Source organism: Moschus berezovskii, chromosome 24, assembly GCF_049115385.1.
Source record: "Moschus berezovskii isolate FMDL1 chromosome 24, NW_MosBer_1.0, whole genome shotgun sequence".
Classification (NCBI taxonomy): domain Eukaryota; kingdom Metazoa; phylum Chordata; class Mammalia; order Artiodactyla; family Moschidae; genus Moschus; species Moschus berezovskii.
Genome location: NC_142483.1, coordinates 48,331,705 through 48,349,477, shown reverse-complemented (window position 1 = coordinate 48,349,477; position 17,773 = coordinate 48,331,705). Strand labels below are relative to the sequence as shown.

The window sequence follows — 17,773 nt, the reverse complement described above, 5'->3', positions numbered from 1 at the left end:
AGGGCAAACTGAAATAGGGCAACGGCCAGCAGACATTGGATGTATGACCCCTGTGTGACTGATGAATCACCCAGACTGACGCCAGACATGGCGGTCACCGCTGGACGCTCCCACAGCCCAGCCAGTCGTGTCTGGTGATGCACAGTCAAATTTGCTTTCATCACACCTGCACTTGCTTTTGTTCCACACTGAAAAGTTTTGTCAAGTTGCCAGTTTTCACACGGATGCATGAATCACGCCAAGGAACTGACCCGAGCGGGAGCATCTCAGGGGTCTTTGCCCTCCTCACCAACGCTCAGCATTACTCAGTGCGAGTGACCTGTGTGCATGGCTCTTGGATTGCCTAACTCTGTTATATCTTTCAGTTCAGTTCAGTTCAGTTCAGTCGCTCAGTCATGTCCGACTCTTTGCAACCCCATGAATCACAGCACAGCAGGCCTCCCTGTCCATCACCAACTCCCGGAGTTCACTCAAATTCATGTCCATCGAATCGGTGATGCCATCCAGCCATCTCATTCTCTGTCGTCCCCTTCTCCTCCCACCCCCAATCCCTCCCAGCATCAGAGTTTTTTCCAGTGAGTCAACTCGTTGCATGAGGTGGACAAAGTATCGAAGTTTCAGCTTTAGCATCAGTCCTTCCAATGACCACCCAGGATTGATCTCCTTTAGAATGGACTGGTTGGATCTCCTTGCTGCTGCTAAGTCACTTCAGTCGTGTCTGACTCTGTGTGACCCCATAGACGGAAGCCCACCAGGCTCCCCCGTCCCTGGGATTCTCCAGGCAAGAACACTGGAGTGGGTTGCCATTTCCTTCTCCAATGTGTGAAAGTGAAAGTGAAGTCGCTCAGTCGTGTCCAACCCTTAGCGACCCCATGGACTGCAGCCTACCAGGCTCCTCCATCCATGGGATTTTCTAGGCAAGAGTACTGGAGTGGCTTGCCATTGCCTTCTCCGTGGATCTCCTTACCCCAAGTTAAAAGACCTGTTAAAGGGGCAGTGCGAATCATTCAGATCAACTCAAAATGACTGTGGTTACGTGTTTGGAGCTTTATATGCATTGATTAAACCTCATGAGTCTCTTTAATTAATTACCGTCTCTAGATACATCTGGCTCCTGTGTTGTCCCTTGTTTCGTCACATTGTTAATTAGGCCGAGGGGAGCCTTTGTTTCATTCACCCTGGCCGGCATCTCTCGGCCTGAATTAGTCCAGTGATTTACTTTCTGTTTGCCTATGGGCTTTTTTTTAAATTTTTTATTATAAAACTGAAATTTACAATGTGTTTATATCACTCACTGAGTACATGGCATTTAAAAACAACATCATTACAGAAAGATAACAAAAATGCAAAGTCTTAAAACCTATGGGATATGGAAAACATTATCCACTGAGGCCTTAAATGTAGTAGACTTTACATAAAAAGGAAAAGTAATGAGTACGCAAGTATACAGCCAGTTTAAGAAGTTAGCAAAATAAACAGAATAATCATAAAGAAAAGAAAGCAACTAATACATACCAGGCAGAGAAGGCAATGGCAAGCCACTCCAGTACTCTTGCCAGAAAATCCCATGGACAGAGGAGTCTGGTAGGCTGCAGTCCGTGGGGTCGCTAGGGGTCGGACGCGACTGAGTGAATTCACTTCCACTTTTCACTTTCACGTGTTGGAGAAGGAAATGGCAACCCACTCCAGTGTTCTTGCCTGGAGAATCCCAGGGATGGCGGAGCCTCATGGGCTGCCGTCTATGGGGTCGCACAGAGTTGGACACGACTGAAGTGACTTAGCAGCAGCAGCAGCAATACATACCAGGTATTAATGCAGTAAAAATAAAGATAAAATTGGGAGGCTCAACAGAGTCAAAGCTGCCTTAAAAAGCTTCTCTAAAAAGGGAAACATCAGGTAACAATAATCAACAAGAAAAATCTTGCAAATAAACAATACTCAAAATGGGAATCACTCATAGCAGCATTAAGAATATAAATAATAGCAATAACTTTATGCCTATACATTCGAAGATTAGTTGTCTTGTATACAGGGGTATCGTTACCATCTTTCTAAATTCCATATATATGCATTAGTATATTGTATTGGTGTTTTTCTTTCTGGCTTATTTCACTCTGTATAATAGGCTCCAGTTTCATCCACCTCATTATAACTGATTCAATTGTATTCTTTTTAATTGCTGAGTAATACTCCATTGTGTATATGTACCACAGCTTTCTTATCCATTCCTCTGCCTACGTTTGCCTACGTTTTTGTTTTCTGGCCTCGCCACATGGTATGCAGGATTCAGGATCTTAGATCCCTGGCCCGGAATCAATCCCATGCCCCCTGCAGCAGAAGCTTGGAGTCCTAAGCACTGGACCATCAGGAATCTCCTTGTTTGCCCACTTCTATGAGAATCACATTATAAACTCATAAGCCAAAGTAATTTTTCCTTTAATTTTCCCTCAACTTACTTCTATCTTATTTTCTCTTTAATTTTCAGTGAAAGTGAAAGTGGAAATCACTCAGTCGTGTTCAACTGTTTGTGACTCCATGGACTATACAGTCTTTGGAATTCTCCAGGCCAGAATACTGGAGTGAACAGCCTTTCCCTTCTCCAGGGGATCTTCCCAACCCAGGGATCAAACCTAGGTCTCCAGCATTGCAGGGGGATTCTTGACCAGCTGTCTTACATTAAACAGATTTTACATGCTTCTCAACATCATACTATTTTCTCAGAAATAAAGTATTACAAATTTCAGGTTCCTTTTAATTCTCTTAACCTGATTCAAGCAAGCTAATTGTACCTGTTCAGAGATAATTCACTCAAAATTTGTAATTGTTTTAAATTAATTTCACCTCTTTCGTGTTCTCTGAATTTTTCCCAATTACTAAATGCCAGCCAAAATTTTTATTGGAAAAACTGCATCGTGAGTTTTTCTCCTGTTTTCCTCTGTCTTGATACTATGGTTGTTATAGTTGCTGGACAAATTCACCATTTACATAGCTTATCTCATGTATTTTTATACTATTTTATCATATTTTTAGAATTTGAAAACTATTTTTTCTTGTAGGAAAGGTTGGGGGAAGAGGAGGTGTGGCTGACAGTGAGGGGGTGGCAAGACCTTACGTTACCACTTAGGTGTAAAGAATGTTTATAAATGGGGGATTCCCTGTCTCTTTTTCCCAATGTCGAGTCTAATTCTTTCTCACTCCTCTGAATTATAGCATCCCCTGAAAGGGCCCCACCAGGCAGGGTCCACAGACCTGAGCTCAAAGGCCATGCCTCCTCTGCAGGTGTACCTGGCGGCAGGCACTGTGTACGGACTTGAAGGCCAGCTGAGTGAGCTGGAGGATGCCGCCCGATGCATCCACAGTGGCACAGATGAGACTGCGCTGGCAGAGCTGGAGGACCAAGTGGCCACGGCAGCAGCCCAGGTCCATCACGCCGAGATCCAGGTAAGGACTCTCCTCTGTGCCCAGGTGGAGACAAAAAGAGGGGGTGCCTCATCTCCCACAAGAGTCGTCTCTAAGCCTTTGTATCTGTCCGTTCCTGCCATCTCCAGCAGACTTCGTGGACATGGTCCTCCTAGGATGCCACCAAATCCTCCTCTTCAAAGTGCAGCCCTCCTCTCCCCCAATTATAGCCTTGATCATATATGTCTTCCAAACCTACGCCATCTTCCTCTTTGACAAATTCTCTGACCCTTGCTATAGAGGCTCCCACCCCACCCCAAGACCAGCCTCCCTAAACTTTATCTTGCTGTTGATTACCTATTTAATGCCAGTGTTCCCCACGATAGACTGAAAGTTTCTTGAGAACAGGACTCTAGCTGTCTAGCTTAACACCGTAAGTCCAGTGCCTAACGTAACACCGGACACGGGTTTGGGGCCCAATAACATTGAAAGGAATAAATGAATGAAAAATGAAGTGTAGAATTCTTAGACCAGTATTTTGCATGATTTTCAATGTGGCTGTTTTAGAACTAATTACTATATTATCTGTAACTTTCTGAAGATGCTTGTGTGCAGTTTTCATGGATAGCCTCTTGGCCTCTGATTCTGGATCAGAAACGACTGTGGACTAAGTAACTGATTCTCAGACTGGGGTCTGTGGACATATGCATATTCAGGGACCCATGTAAAATGCTTGTCTCTGCAGCGTAAGCTCAGTGTAGATCCCTGGGTCACTGATATCTCTGTAGACCCTGCATCTCAAAACCTGCATCCTTTGGAGAATGGGCATCAGGAGAAACTATCTCTGGACAAAGAAGATGACAGTCTTGGGTGATAATTATTTTTAAAGAAATATTTCTATTTTAAAGAGTCAAAAATCACAACAACTGCTGATACCATTAAGCACTCTTGAGAATGGGAGGGCCCCAGTTCTGTGCTAGGAATGGCCTGGGAATGGGCTCATCACATATGTCCCTGTTGACTGTTTATTAAGAATGGCTGAAGAGCAACTCTAGTCAAATAAAAAATAATTTCCCACAAATGCCCCTCAACATTTAATAATTTTATAGTCAGTGTGATATAAAATGGAATCAAATCATTTGTTTTCTGGGGGTGTATTTTGCAGCAAATATTTCTCAAATGGCTTGGCAGGAAGTAATATTGTTTATGGATGGCTGGGAGGGTTTTATTGGATAATTAGTTATTTGTGCTTCCAAATTTTTCTAGGCTGAAATTACTGGAGCCCTGTTTTATGGCAGAAAATCCTGGCTCCAAAATATCTATTTTCCATGTGTTGAATGTGCCTTGTTGCTTTTGTTTAGTAGCTCAGTTGTGTCCGACTCTTTGCAACCCCATGGATTATAGCCTGCCAGGCTCCTCTGTCCATGGGGCTTTCCAGGCAAGAATACTGGAGTGGGTTGCTATTTCCTTCTCCCTTCTCCAGGGAACCTTTCCAACCCAGGGATCGAAACTGCATCTGCTGCATTGGCAGGCAGATTCTTTACCACTGAGCCACCAGGGAAGCCCCTTAAATTTGCCTATTTGTTGTTAAATATTATAGTAATGTCATCAGTAATATCTAATATTCAGGGAGCTTACTTTGGGCCAGGAGTTGGGCTTAACCTTTGAACTCATTATTGTATATAATCCTCTCAGCAACCCCACTGGATGGCTATTATTATTTTCCCCTTTTTATAACTGGAGAAAATAAGGCTCAGAATGGTTAAACTGAACTCAAATGCTAGAAAGTGATGAAGCCACGAATTTAAGCCAAGTCCTTTGTATCTCACAGTCCACATTCTTTACCAGTCTGTGCTTTGTGGTTTCCTGAAAAAAATTGTGCTGGTCCTGCCCTCAGGTATATCCACTTGCATAAGAGTCTTTATTTGCATAGGAGGTTGTCAGCCCTGCCATCATCTTTACGAGTCTTTTCAATGTGGGAACCTCTATTAGCATGGAGACTCTCCTTGTCCTGCAGTTCCTGTCAGAGAAGGATGCCTCATTCCTTGTTGTCTGTTCTTGTCCAGAGCGGAGTCTCCCGGGAGATGTCACAGAGGCTGCCCTGCGGGATGGTAGGAGGGTCCGCCTGGAGGGTAGATGTGCTGAATTATGTTCTTAGATTAGGTCAGATTCCGGGGACGCTTTCACCTTGGAGTTTACCTTTGGGACAGGCTTGCCCGTGCTCAAGGAGACTGCAGGACCATCCACGGGGCAGAGTGCTAAGAACAGCTGTCCACTGTGTCCCGCAGGGTCACCTCTGTGAGCATTCCTGGGAGAAGTCTCTCTTAACTCTTAATATCAGGAAAAGCTGTTCTCCTAAATACTTGGTCTTTATCTGGGAACACAGAGTCCTACACTGATCTTTTTGCTTTGGTTCCCAGAAAACTCAGAACTGAACTGGTCATCCCCTTATATTAAGAGCGAGGGTAAGGGTCCCTGGATATTCGGTCTTAGGAATTAATGGAACACAATTAGACAGAAAATGATAGATATGCAGATAGACAGATAGATAAAATGCAGGCAAAATCAACCCTCAGCAATCTCCTTTCCTCTTTCTTCATCCTTTGCCTGTGGACTAAAGCAGGAAAAATTAACCCTTCTTATTCCAGAGCCTGCTGCTGCTGCTGCTGCTGCGTCACTTCAGTCGTGTCCGACTCTGTGTGACCCCATAGACAGAAGCCCACCAGGGTCCCCCATCCCTGGGATTCTCCAGGCAAGAACACTGGAGTGGGTTGCCATTTCCTTCTCCAATGTGTGAAAGTGAAAAGTGAAAGTGAAGTCGCTCAGTCGTGTCCGACCCTTAGCAACCCCACGGACTACAGCCAACCAGGCTCCTCCATTCCAGAGCCTAGCAGTCAGCAAATCAGGAGATCAGCAACTTGCTGTCTTCAAGGGGAGGAGCCCTCTGAGCAGAGCCCTCTTAGCAAATCCCTCCGTCAAAACTGCTTCCAGAAGAGAGTGTGGGCATCTCACTCACACAGTTGTTAATGACTGACAACAGTTTATCAGCCATCTATTTGTCTTTAAGCCAAGGGAATGCCCTCCTCAGTGTGAAATTTGAGGAATCAGAACAGGAAGGCTTCTGGGGGCAGGGAGGGACAAGGGCTGCACAGGGGCCCCCGCTGGGGACTGGCTGCGGGGCAGCTTCACTAGTGTTCTTTCAACAGCTGCCACAGTCCTGACCTTCACCTGCCTCCTCCTCCTTCTCTGAGTAAGACTGCCGGGATAGGGGAAGCATCTCCCATATCTGCTGCCGCCCTTTCAGACCTTCTCTCTGCATTTCCTAGAGCAGCTCTCCCCATGGGCTTCATCAAAAGGAGCCCTCAGTAAATGACAGCGGAGTTAGAATTTGCCTTGCGCAGCACCAACTAGCTTAGGGACAGGGGAGGCAATGGGCTTTCCAGGTGGCTCAGATGGTAGGATCTGCTTGCAATGCAAGAGACCCAGGTTCAATCCCTGGGTTAAGAAGATGCCCTGGAGAAGGAAATGGCAAGCCATTCCAGTATTCTTTATTTTTTCTTAATTTATTTATTTCAATTGGCGGATAATTACTTTACAGTATTGTGGTGGTTTTTGCCACACATCGACATGAATCAGCCACGGGTGCACATGTGTCCCCCCATCCTGAACCCCTCTCCCACCTCCTGCCTCACCCCGTCCCTCAGGGTTGTTCCAGAGCGCCAGCTTTGAGTGCCCTGCTTCATGAATCGAACTTGCACTGGTCATCTATTTCACATATGATAATATACATGTTTCAGTGCTATTCTCTCAAATCATCCCACCCTCGCCTTCTCCCACAGAGTCCAAAAGTCTGTTCTTTACTTCTGTGTCTCTTTTGCTGCCTTGCATATAGGATCATCGTTACCATCTTTCTAAATTCCATATATATGCAATGATGTACTGTATTGGTGTTTTTCTTTCTGATTTACTTCTCTCTGTATAATAGGCTCCAGTTTCATCCACCTCATTAGAACTGACTCAAATGCATTCTTTTTTATAGCTGAGTAATATTCCATTGTGTATAGGTACCACAACTTCCTTATCCATTAGTCTGCCAATGGACCTGTAGGTTTCTTCCATGTCCTAGCTATCACTCCAGCACTCTTGCCTGGAGAATTCTATGGACAGAGGAGCCTGACCAGGTCCAGTCCATGGGGTCACAGAGAGTCGGACACGCTGAAAACTGACGCAGGGAAGGCAGTGAAGACGTCGGGTGGAGGGCATACACGGGTGGGGCCCGCTTTCAGGTCTCGGGTCTGATGCCCCAGCACACTCAGCTGCGTCACAGCCTCCTCCCTCAGCTCTGCCGGCCTCCTCCTGCCTCCCGCAGCGTCCCCCATGCCAGGTCTTGGCAAGAGGCCTCCGAGGATGGAGCAGCATGGTGAGGGCATGGGCACTGGCATTAATCCTGAGCTCTGCTGTGAGATGTTGGGTGCATCCCTCACCCCTCTGAGCCACAGTTTCCTCGTCTGTAAAACCAAGAGGACGGGACCTGCGTCACAGGATTATGACCCAAGCGTGAGCGAGTTCACATGTTTAAAGCACTCAGCGTGGTGACGGCACACAGTGATGCCCTTTTCTAGGAGCAGGGACCATGTCTCCTCCACCCCTGGGGACACGGACGGACGGGGATTCTTTCCTAGCACTGAGGGGGCTCTTGTTCTCCGTATCTGCCTTAAGACATCGTTGGAGAAGAAATCTGAGCTCCTTCTCGCCTTCCGATGTTAGAGTGAAGGGAACCGACGCCCACGACTGGAGGGAGTTTCTCAAAGCCACCTGGCCTCTTCACAGAGGAAACGGACTTGAATCAGGTGCTGCTGGGCCTCCCACCTAAGACCTGGCGCTGTGATTTTGGACTCTCAGAGTCATGGAAGAAGGAAGGTGGATCTCCAGCTCCTACTTGCCTTTCAAAACTCACAGCGTGTTGCCTCCCAGGGAAGGCTTCCTTGATCCCACCCACACCCCTATGCTGAGCCCGGTGGCCCTGGGCCAGGGTTCCCATCATGCCCCAGGCTTCCACTTATCCCTCAGGGACTTCTGACAGGGGTGACATGCTCTAGAGCTAACAACTGGAAAGTTGAATTTACAAAGAGGGATCTGTGGTTTGTTTTCCTTACTACAGTACCAGGTAGAGACGTGCCTGGTGGAAGCTGAATGAACGAGCATCTATCAAAGCAGATTTGTTTTCTATAGGTTCACAGCACTTCTCATAAAGATTCTCTCCTCCTGGACTTTGTGCTTACTGATTCTCTCTTTCTGTTGCATTAAGATTTCTGATATTGAGAGCCGGATTTCAGCCCTGACCAATGCAGGGTTGAACATAGCACCCTGCGGGCGCCTCACCAGAAAACGAAACCAGAAGCAAAGGAACCAGGTGAGTTTGTCCCTCGCCCCATCTGCTGGAATACTGCGTGACCTGGAAAATGCAGAAGATAAAACACCTGTGGCTTCACAAAGGTGTCCTGATGCCTGTGTTCTGTTTGTAGGTACAAACCATAGACACATCGAGGCAGCAGAGGAGGAAACTGCCTGCTCCACCGGTGAAAGGTATGCTTACGTCAGACCACAGAGTCACCCAAGAATCAAGCCTGACTCATTCACTTAGAGTAACTCAGAGATCTGAGTTTGAGGACCAGATCTAATGAGGCGTTCTCACCCAGAATTACCCTTGTGGAGAGCTGTCTTGATTTGGATTCCTCCAAGAGGCAGACCCTGGGACGAGGATGTGATGTGGGAGGTAACTCCAAGAAACATGGACACGGGAAGAGAGAAATGATTCAGGAAAGGAAATTAAGCCAATACAGTGTAATTTGATTAGTATTAATAGTTTGCTTCTTTTTGCAAATGATGCTAAACCCTGATGGGGACTTCCGGGAGACAGTATTAACTGTATCTCACACTTTCCTGCTCGAAGAATTAGGAAGATGAGGTTTTTCAACTCTCATCTTTGCTTGAAGGTTATTTTGGGCAGGGACATTAACTCCCTGGTACTTCTGACCTGCCCCATCACTCATGGGTGGTGCCTGCAGCAGGATACTGTCAGAGTGGTTTGGGATGGTGACCGTCAGGGAGATGTGAGCACAAGCCGAAAGCATCTAACTCAGGGCATCTAACCTAACTTAGAGGGATTCCAGTAATGCCAGTCCCATCACCCTTATCTACTGGTCGTTTTCAACCATCTCCCTGGATTCAGAAGCCACAGAGTGAGGATGCCAAACTAAAAATTTAGACCTACAAAGTAAAAGAATAGAAAGTCAGTGGATACATGTTTGAGTCCTGGCTCTACCCTTCATTGTTCAACAAACATTTACCGAATGCCTACATTATGTTCCACGGAGCCCTAAACAATTAAAATATACTGCAGATCCATGAGCTCTGATTTGAAACCCTTGGGTCTATATGTGTTTCAGAATCATTCGGACACTAGAAAGGTAATGTGGTATGTGTGCTGTGTACTTCCTGACAGCCCCCTCCCCGTGGTGTCTGGCGTAGCGTCTGAGAAACACATTGGGTGCGACTGAGCGACTTCACTTTCACTTTTCACTTTCACGCATTGGAGAAGGAAATGGCAACCCACTCCAGTGTTCTTGCCTGGAGAATCCCAGGGACGGGGGAGGCTGGTGGGCTTCCGTCTATGGGGTCACACAGAGTCGGACACGACTGAAGTGACTTAGCAGCAGCAGCAGCAGCAACCCTGCAGCTAAGTATGAGAATGCTCATGCTCTGTGGGTGGGACAAGGACCTAAAACGGCCACTTGTCAGCTTACATCAGGTTTTGCCATTAGGCAGTTTTGACTCCAAAGTCATGAAGATTTGCCTTTTTTTTTTTTTTTGAGCCTTTTATATTTCAGAATTGCAAATAAGAGTTAGTAGGCTGTATTGGATTATCTCCAAGCTACCTTTTTGCCAGAAAGCCACCAATGAATAATGCCTTGGTTTATTTGATCTACCCCAAAATAAATAAACAGAACAAAACGTTTCCACAGTTAGACCTATGGACCCAGAATGAGATGTCAAGTCTAGAACAAAAATCTGGGTAGACTGGACAGCTGCTCCTTCTTCCTTAACCATCAGTCCACCTTCCAGATGATACTTATTCCTATGTGTTTCCTTTTAGCTGAAAAAATTGAGGCGTCTTCAACAACCACCATTAAAACATTTAACCGCAACTTCATTCTCCAAGACTCCTCAACAAATGGGACTAAAGAAAGGAATAGCGCCCCCAAGGATTTGATAGTAAGTCATCTCTGTCTTAATGACAGTTACTTTCACTATTGATGGCACCTCCATTCTGCAACCATTCTTTCTGTAGATCCCCAGTCAGAACTTCCTGCATGATCTCATGGTCTATTGATTAAGTGACTGGGGTTCCTTATATTGCTAAACTCCTGGGTGTGTGAATACATTCTCTCAGCTATATCTCCAGCTCCTTTTAGGAACCAAGTTAAATATAAGAGAAATAAAAACATGTAGACAAAATGTAAGGTCTGATTGAGGTGTACAAGTTTCTATTCTGCTTTTGGTTCATATTCACTCTTCCTTAAATTTCTTGTTAGCCATTAATTGCTTGTGTTCCTACAAAAAAGTTAGCAGCTGCCCATAAATGTGGCAAAGGAAGGGATAATGGATAATTTGCATAAACCTGGAGGTCATGTAAGAGGGCTAAGGGATTACACCAACATATGCTTCAGAATTTTGCAAATGCTCGATGCTGCTTACGTGGGAGGTAAAGATCCAGCTGAACTGCCCCGGGGATCTGATAATGCTGAGGGGGCAGAAGATGGCTGGTGACAAGACTGAAGCACAGGCAAACCTTTTATGCATCACCTGTTGCTCCCTGCCATTCCTCCCCTGCACTGTCCCTGTGTCGTGAGCACACAGCCCAGGAAGTGGCATAATGGAGGGTTAGGGTTTTGAATTACAAGTTACTCGTCTCTCAGGCACCACACCACAACAGTGCTGCCCACTGCCTGTGCTTCACTGGCGAGCCATCACCCCGACCTTCCAAAGTCCAGTTACCTGGCTCCTGGCCATTACTGCAAAGACCTAAAAAGATGCATTATTACTGAAAAAGGGCAGACCTCTAGGGTCAGGGAAGGAATCTGCTACAAATAAGACAGTTAAAAATAAATTACCTTACGGGAAAGCTGGAGGGTGGGGGAGAGGGATAAATTAGGAGTTTGAGATTAACATATACACACTAGTATATATAAAAATAGACAACCAAGAAGGACCTACTGTATAGCACAGGGAGCTGTACTCAACCTATAAGGGAAAAGAATCTGAAATATATATACATACATATACCTGGGCTGCCAAGGTGGTGCTAGTGGTAAAGAACCCACCTGCCAATGCAGGAGACATGACTTGGGTTCAGTCTCTGGGTCGGGAAGATCCAATGGAGGAGGGCATGGCAACCCACACCAATATTCTTGCCTGGAGAATCCCACGGACAGAAGAGCTTGGCGGGCTACAGTCCATCGGGTCGCAGAGTCAGACACGCCTGAAGCGACTGAACTCGAAGCTCACATATATACCTGAATCACTCTGCCATACACCTGAAATAAATACGACATTGTAAATCAACTATACTTCAATAAAATTAAAAAAGAGAGAGTAAAGCTCCAGGTCCCCCTCTCTTAAATTTTTTTTTAAATGAAACAATAAATAAATTACCTTCCATAGAGATAGAACATAGATTAGTGGTTGCCAGGGGCTCTGAGGAGGGAGCATAGAAAGAAATGCTTAAGGATAAGGAGGTTTTACTACAGAGTGAGGGTATGTTTTGAAACTTGACTGAGCTGGTGGCTATGTAACGTTGAGAATGTACTAAATGCCACTGAATTGTTCATTTTTAAATGGTTGATTTTATGTTTGTGAATTTCACCTCAGTAAATTATTTTTTAAGATAAATTAACTTTAAATAACACAGAAAGGTTAAAAATGAAAGGATAGACAATATTTGCTAAATAAATGGAAACAAACAAGAAAGGGCAGGAGTGCTACTTTCAAACAAAGAAGCATCCGAGGCAGGAAGCACACAGAGGAAGCAGGGATGGGGGTGTTTAGATGTTGATAGGATAAAGGGAGACGTGAGCCTTTCCTGGACTGGCAAACAGTGCAACTTAATGTGCCGTGGTTAATGACTTTAAAATTCTCTTATCAGCCCTTGGAAGCCCAGTACGCCAGAAATACATACAAATTAGATAATTTGGAATAGTGTAATTATTAAGTTTTCATTAAGAAATATATCTAAAAAAACAGATCTAACTTTATACTTAACAGAGAGTTCACTTTCTTTCCAAACATCAATGGGCCATTTATAAAAACTGATTTTATACCAACTACAAAGAAAGGCTCAATAAATTCCCACAGGTAGAAAGCATAAAACGACCCTCTGTGGCCCCAATCCTCAAAATAATCTCACATGTTCTGAAATTGTTCAAACCCCAACAGCCAAAGCCTGATGGGGCTGGTAAGTGTACACACATCTCCATGCTCACTTACACACACAGACACATACAAATCACATACCAGTAGTGCTTCTTCAGAAAGGTGAGGCATGCTAAATAAAATATCAGCAAATTAAATGCAGGGGTACTTTAAATGATAAATTACCAGATAAATTTTACAGGAATGCAATGAGACCTTTAATACTGAGACAATGATTAATAAATCCCACAAAAAATTCGTTTCTTTTCAAATTAATTTATAGTTTAATCTAATTCTCATAAAATTCTTAGTGAGATTTTCTTGGAACTAAAGTTCATATAGGAATAAATATGAAAGAATAGACAAGGGCAATTTGCAAAGTTAAAATGGCTTTCCTGCCAGATTTTAAAATAAATTAAAAACTGTAAAGAAATTGATGATTAATGAAACAGAATAGAAAGCTCAGAAACAGATACAGGCACATATGAAAATCTGTTTTATGATTTTTTTAAGCCTTAGGAATCAGTAGAGAAGGTATAGATAATTAAAAAAACAAACTGTGATGGCAAATTAGCCAATGGGATGTAGTCAGAAGGGAATCAGTTTGTCTTATTCCATATACCAAAATGAATTTCAGATGGATTAAAAAGTACATATAAGAAATGCATCACTTTTTGAGTACTGTGAACTATTTCACTGGGCAATGGGCATGAATACCTTTTATCACATAAAAAAGCAGCAGATGTTGTTAATGGCCTCTCCTTGCTTTCACCAAGAGGCTGATTGCGTCTGCTCGTTTTCTCACTTCAGGAGCCCACCCTGGAGTCTGCTGTGATGTATTAGCACCATGGAACTCCACTGCCAGTGACCCACTGCCTCCGGCTGTACACGACAGTGCCTTGACCCAACAGCCATCGAATTACTGTACGGATTTCCACCTGAGGAGAGGGCCTGGGGAGGCCACAGCGCACCCCTGCACAGGGCTGTCCTGATACCTCAACCAGAAAGCAGACCCAGACTTCAGCATCAAGGTCTTGCCTACTCTCTGCCTTAGGCTCCCAGGGGAATCCAAGACAGAAAACCAAGACGCTGGCTTCCAACAGCAGAGCTCCATGTTCAAAAGATGCATCCTTTCCCTGTTCACTTTGCTACTGTGTGTTGTCTTTAAGGCCTTATTATTAATTTTTTTTTTACCCTTTTGATTCAACTACAATTACCTGTCAACAATTTGTCCCAAAATACAGTGCTGGGGTCAGCGAATAGTGGAGGGAAGGGTATTAACATTTAAGTCATCAGTTCTTATTAATCTTTCACGGCATGTCTGTCCTACAAAAGCTTAGGAGAAAAGTGAAACCCCCTGTAGTGAGCACTAGGGACTGTCTAACTTGGGGAGCCCTCAACTATCAAAGTCTCCCTCCAGCCACCTCGTTCCTGCTGGCTTCTCGCCTACCACAGCACCAGTTCCTCCCATCACTTTACAGTTGGAAGCCCCAGGACAGAAAGCTCTCCCTCACCCATGCCATGCCCAGGTCTTATTAAGAATTCAGGGCTCTTCCTTGGACTCACTGAGAGTCTCCCCGCTCTGAAGGGGAGAGGGGCCTGAGAAAGCCCACTATTGGCTTAACTTTAGTGCATTGTCCAGAATCAGTAAGATGTGGTTTAGCGATGACCGCGTCTAAATGAGGTTTTAGGTAACTGGATGATTGCGGAATACAACCACACAAGGAAATGCTGTACTCCAAAATTTACCTCCCAATAAATATTCAGCCGAAGTAGTAAGATGACCCTAAAGATAAAAATGGTTAAGGAACAGCCTGAGAAAACTTGCATGTCTGAATAAAGCAAGGACAAACTATGAATTCAACAGACGCAAGAGTTGACGCTAACTCCCCTTGTGTGGTCTCAAACGCATGAATGTTTAGTGTTTATAAAAGCAAATGGGATTGGAATTTCACTCAATTAATTGAATATTAGCAACCTTTTTAAAAATTTTCTCCTTGTATATTTTGAACCTGAGGAAGAAGGTACAAGATGGGAAGTAAGGGAATAGCATGACTGATGTTTATTAAGGGACCACTCTGAAGGAGGCGATAGACTTAGCATTCTAATCCTTATAGCAATCCTATTCAGTAGGCATCCCCATTTTTCAGATGAGGAGACTGAGGGCCAGAGTGATTAATTTGCCAAAATCAGACCTTTAAGCCAAGTATAATTTGAACGCCTGACAAAGCCTCATTCTGGGTTGTTTTCAACTTCTACGTTCTTTTGCTGCTGTGCACATTTCCAGGCCTGACTTGCTGCTGAAATGTGTGTTGCGATCCATTCCTGATGGGGGTCTACCTATCTTCCAGTAATATCCCTTGCTGATGCTGTGTATGTGTTATCCAACAGAAATGAGTCCTTTGAAATAAAGTTAATCTTTGGCTTTTTGTTCTGTTGGCGTGGTTAAAAGCAAACAAATACACAATTTAAAAACACAACAAAAAAGATCTGAGTTCCAAATAGAGCGTTTTCTTTAAGAGGCATGAAAAGCAACTACTGTTGTGTTACAGTGTTAAAATATTCAGTTTTCCTTGACAAAAAATGTGTACTGTGTAAGCCTTGCAAAAAAAAAGAAGAAGCCTGCTCTATGGCATTTGAATTTTTATAAAGGTTTCCTTGTGCCAAATAAGTGCAAAGATTTAATTTACTATTAAAATCCATAAGCATATGTTATAGTTCCAGAAGAATTATTTTGTCATCAAGTGATTTTGATCTTCAGTGTCAATATTTATATTTAGATTAATTTTTATAAATGAAAATATTTTAATGGTCTAAGAAAATGAGGCCAATAGGACCATATCTTTGATGACTTCTGAAAGTATGCTTGCCTTCATGTTATATGCACATTGCCAAGAATTACTGTCAAGAAAAATGATAAAGAAGTAAAAGTCATTTATGAAAATAATGTTTGTGGGTGTGTGATTTTTTTGTTTTGTTTTGTTTTTGGTTACAGAAGACTGGGAATGAAGAAGGGGTAGGGAAGTCAATGGCTAGTCATTGGGGGGCCAAGATTCAAAGCCACGGTTGCCCCATACCCCGTGTTCCTTCTGGTTATACCGCTCACCTCTCCACTGCCTGTCTTCCTGAGAACAGAATCTCCCAGGACCACCTCTACTGAGGGGTCACTCAGGTAAGACGAGCAGTTCTCAAAGCAGGAGGAGGGGCAGTGTGATTTTTGTGCCTCAGGGGACATTGTCACCACTTGAGGGCAGGACTTGCAGCGTAAACAGCGGCCAGAGATGCTGCTAAACACCCTTCAGTGCACAGGATAGGGCCTCCCAAAACAAAGAATTATCCAGCTGAAAAGGTCAATGGTGCTGAGTTTGAGAACCCTGGGTTAGACCCTGGAGGGAAGCCTGGGCAGCTGTGGAAAAGCCGCTGTGTGGCTGAGTGGGAAGCAGGGCGGTGACTCTCTCAGAGTCTTCCACAGGCTCAGAGGCAGTGGGTGGTCCTCTGAGGCTGGCCTGCTCACACACTGGCCCCTTCCATCCCCAGATGGGAGTAGGAACCCAGAACAAACCTGCAATGAATGAGGGAATAAAACAGCAGCAAAGAGCAGATGGACCTAGAGATGGTCATACTGAGTGAAGTAAATCAAAGAAAGACAAATATCATATGATGTCACCTGTATGTGGAATCAAAAGAAAATGATGCAAATCAACTAAGTAACGAAACAGAGTCACAGACATAGAAGCCAAATTTATGGTTACCAAAGGGGAAGGTGGGGAGGGATAAATTAGGAGTTTGGGATTAACAGACGCAAATCACTGTATATAAAATAAACAAAAGGATTCATTGTATAGCACAGGGAACAATATTCAGTATCTTGTAATAATCTATAATGGAAAAGAATCTGAAGCTGCACGCCTGAAACTAACACGATACTGAAAATCAACTATGGCTTAAACAAAAAGCAGCAGCTGAGAGCCTTCTCTGCCTGAGACGCTGACACAATAGTACTCAAGCTTGAGTAGGCATCACAATCCCCTGCAAAAACACAGATTCAGGGGATAAATCCAGTCACCTCCCATCCTCAGTTTGCCTTCCTCTATGCTCCCGTGGACAGCCAGGATATCAAACCAGTCAATCCTAAAGGAAGTCAACCCTGAGTACTCGTTGGAAGGACTGATGCTGAAGCTGAAACTGCAGTATTCTGGTTATCTGATGTGAACAGATGACTCATTGGAAAAGTCCCTGATGCTGGGAAGGATTGGGGGCAGAGGGAGAGAAGGGCATCAGAGGATGGGATGGCTGGATGGCATCACTGATGCAATGGACATGGACTTGGGCAAACTTCAGGAGAAGGTGAAGGGAGGGAGGGCTGGTGTGCTGTAGTCCATGGGGTCGCAAAGAGTAGACATGACTCAGTGAGTGAACAACAACAACGCTCCCATTAATCTGCCTGGCACAAAATTTGCCAAACATTCACAACAAGTTAACACTTATGTTGGTGGGGCATTTCAGATGGGGCCGGAGGGGAGAACGACACCAGGAGACACTCTGAGATATTCTCCGGGCATTATTTCCAGACCAGAATTCCTGACTTCTCTACACTGCCTCCCGTCCCCAACCACATTCCCATAGGACAGCAAGACATGGAAACAGCTAAGAGTGGTTCAGACACATTCCAGTTACCCAAGCATTTGGCTACCCTAACCCAAAAGCCCAGAAAACTTGTATTGAGCAGCCCATGTGTGTTGACACTCCAAGTAATCAAGAGAACCAGTCTGAATCAACAATATGAGTGTCAAGTGTGATAGGTAACTAAACTCATAGAAAATTTACAGCTCTTCTTGTATCCAGCATAAATAGGAACAGAGTAAAGATAGTATTTTCCCCTAAGAAATAAGAGCTTGATTTG

At 44.3% G+C, this 17,773-nt stretch overlaps 1 protein-coding gene across 1 annotated transcript in view; it reads left to right on the top strand.

Moving 5' to 3' along the window:
- Positions 1–15,811, top strand: part of MYRIP (myosin VIIA and Rab interacting protein) — a 233,299-nt gene extending 217,488 nt beyond the window's left edge. Inside the window, exons 13-17 of the mRNA XM_055414586.2 lie at positions 3,280–3,441; positions 8,708–8,812; positions 8,925–8,985; positions 10,556–10,674; positions 13,681–15,811. Coding sequence (XP_055270561.2) covers positions 3,280–3,441; positions 8,708–8,812; positions 8,925–8,985; positions 10,556–10,674; positions 13,681–13,713 — 480 coding nt within the window. The 3' untranslated portion in view covers positions 13,714–15,811. The remainder of the gene's footprint in view (positions 1–3,279; positions 3,442–8,707; positions 8,813–8,924; positions 8,986–10,555; positions 10,675–13,680) is intronic.
- The last annotated feature ends 1,962 nt before the right edge of the window (positions 15,812–17,773 follow it).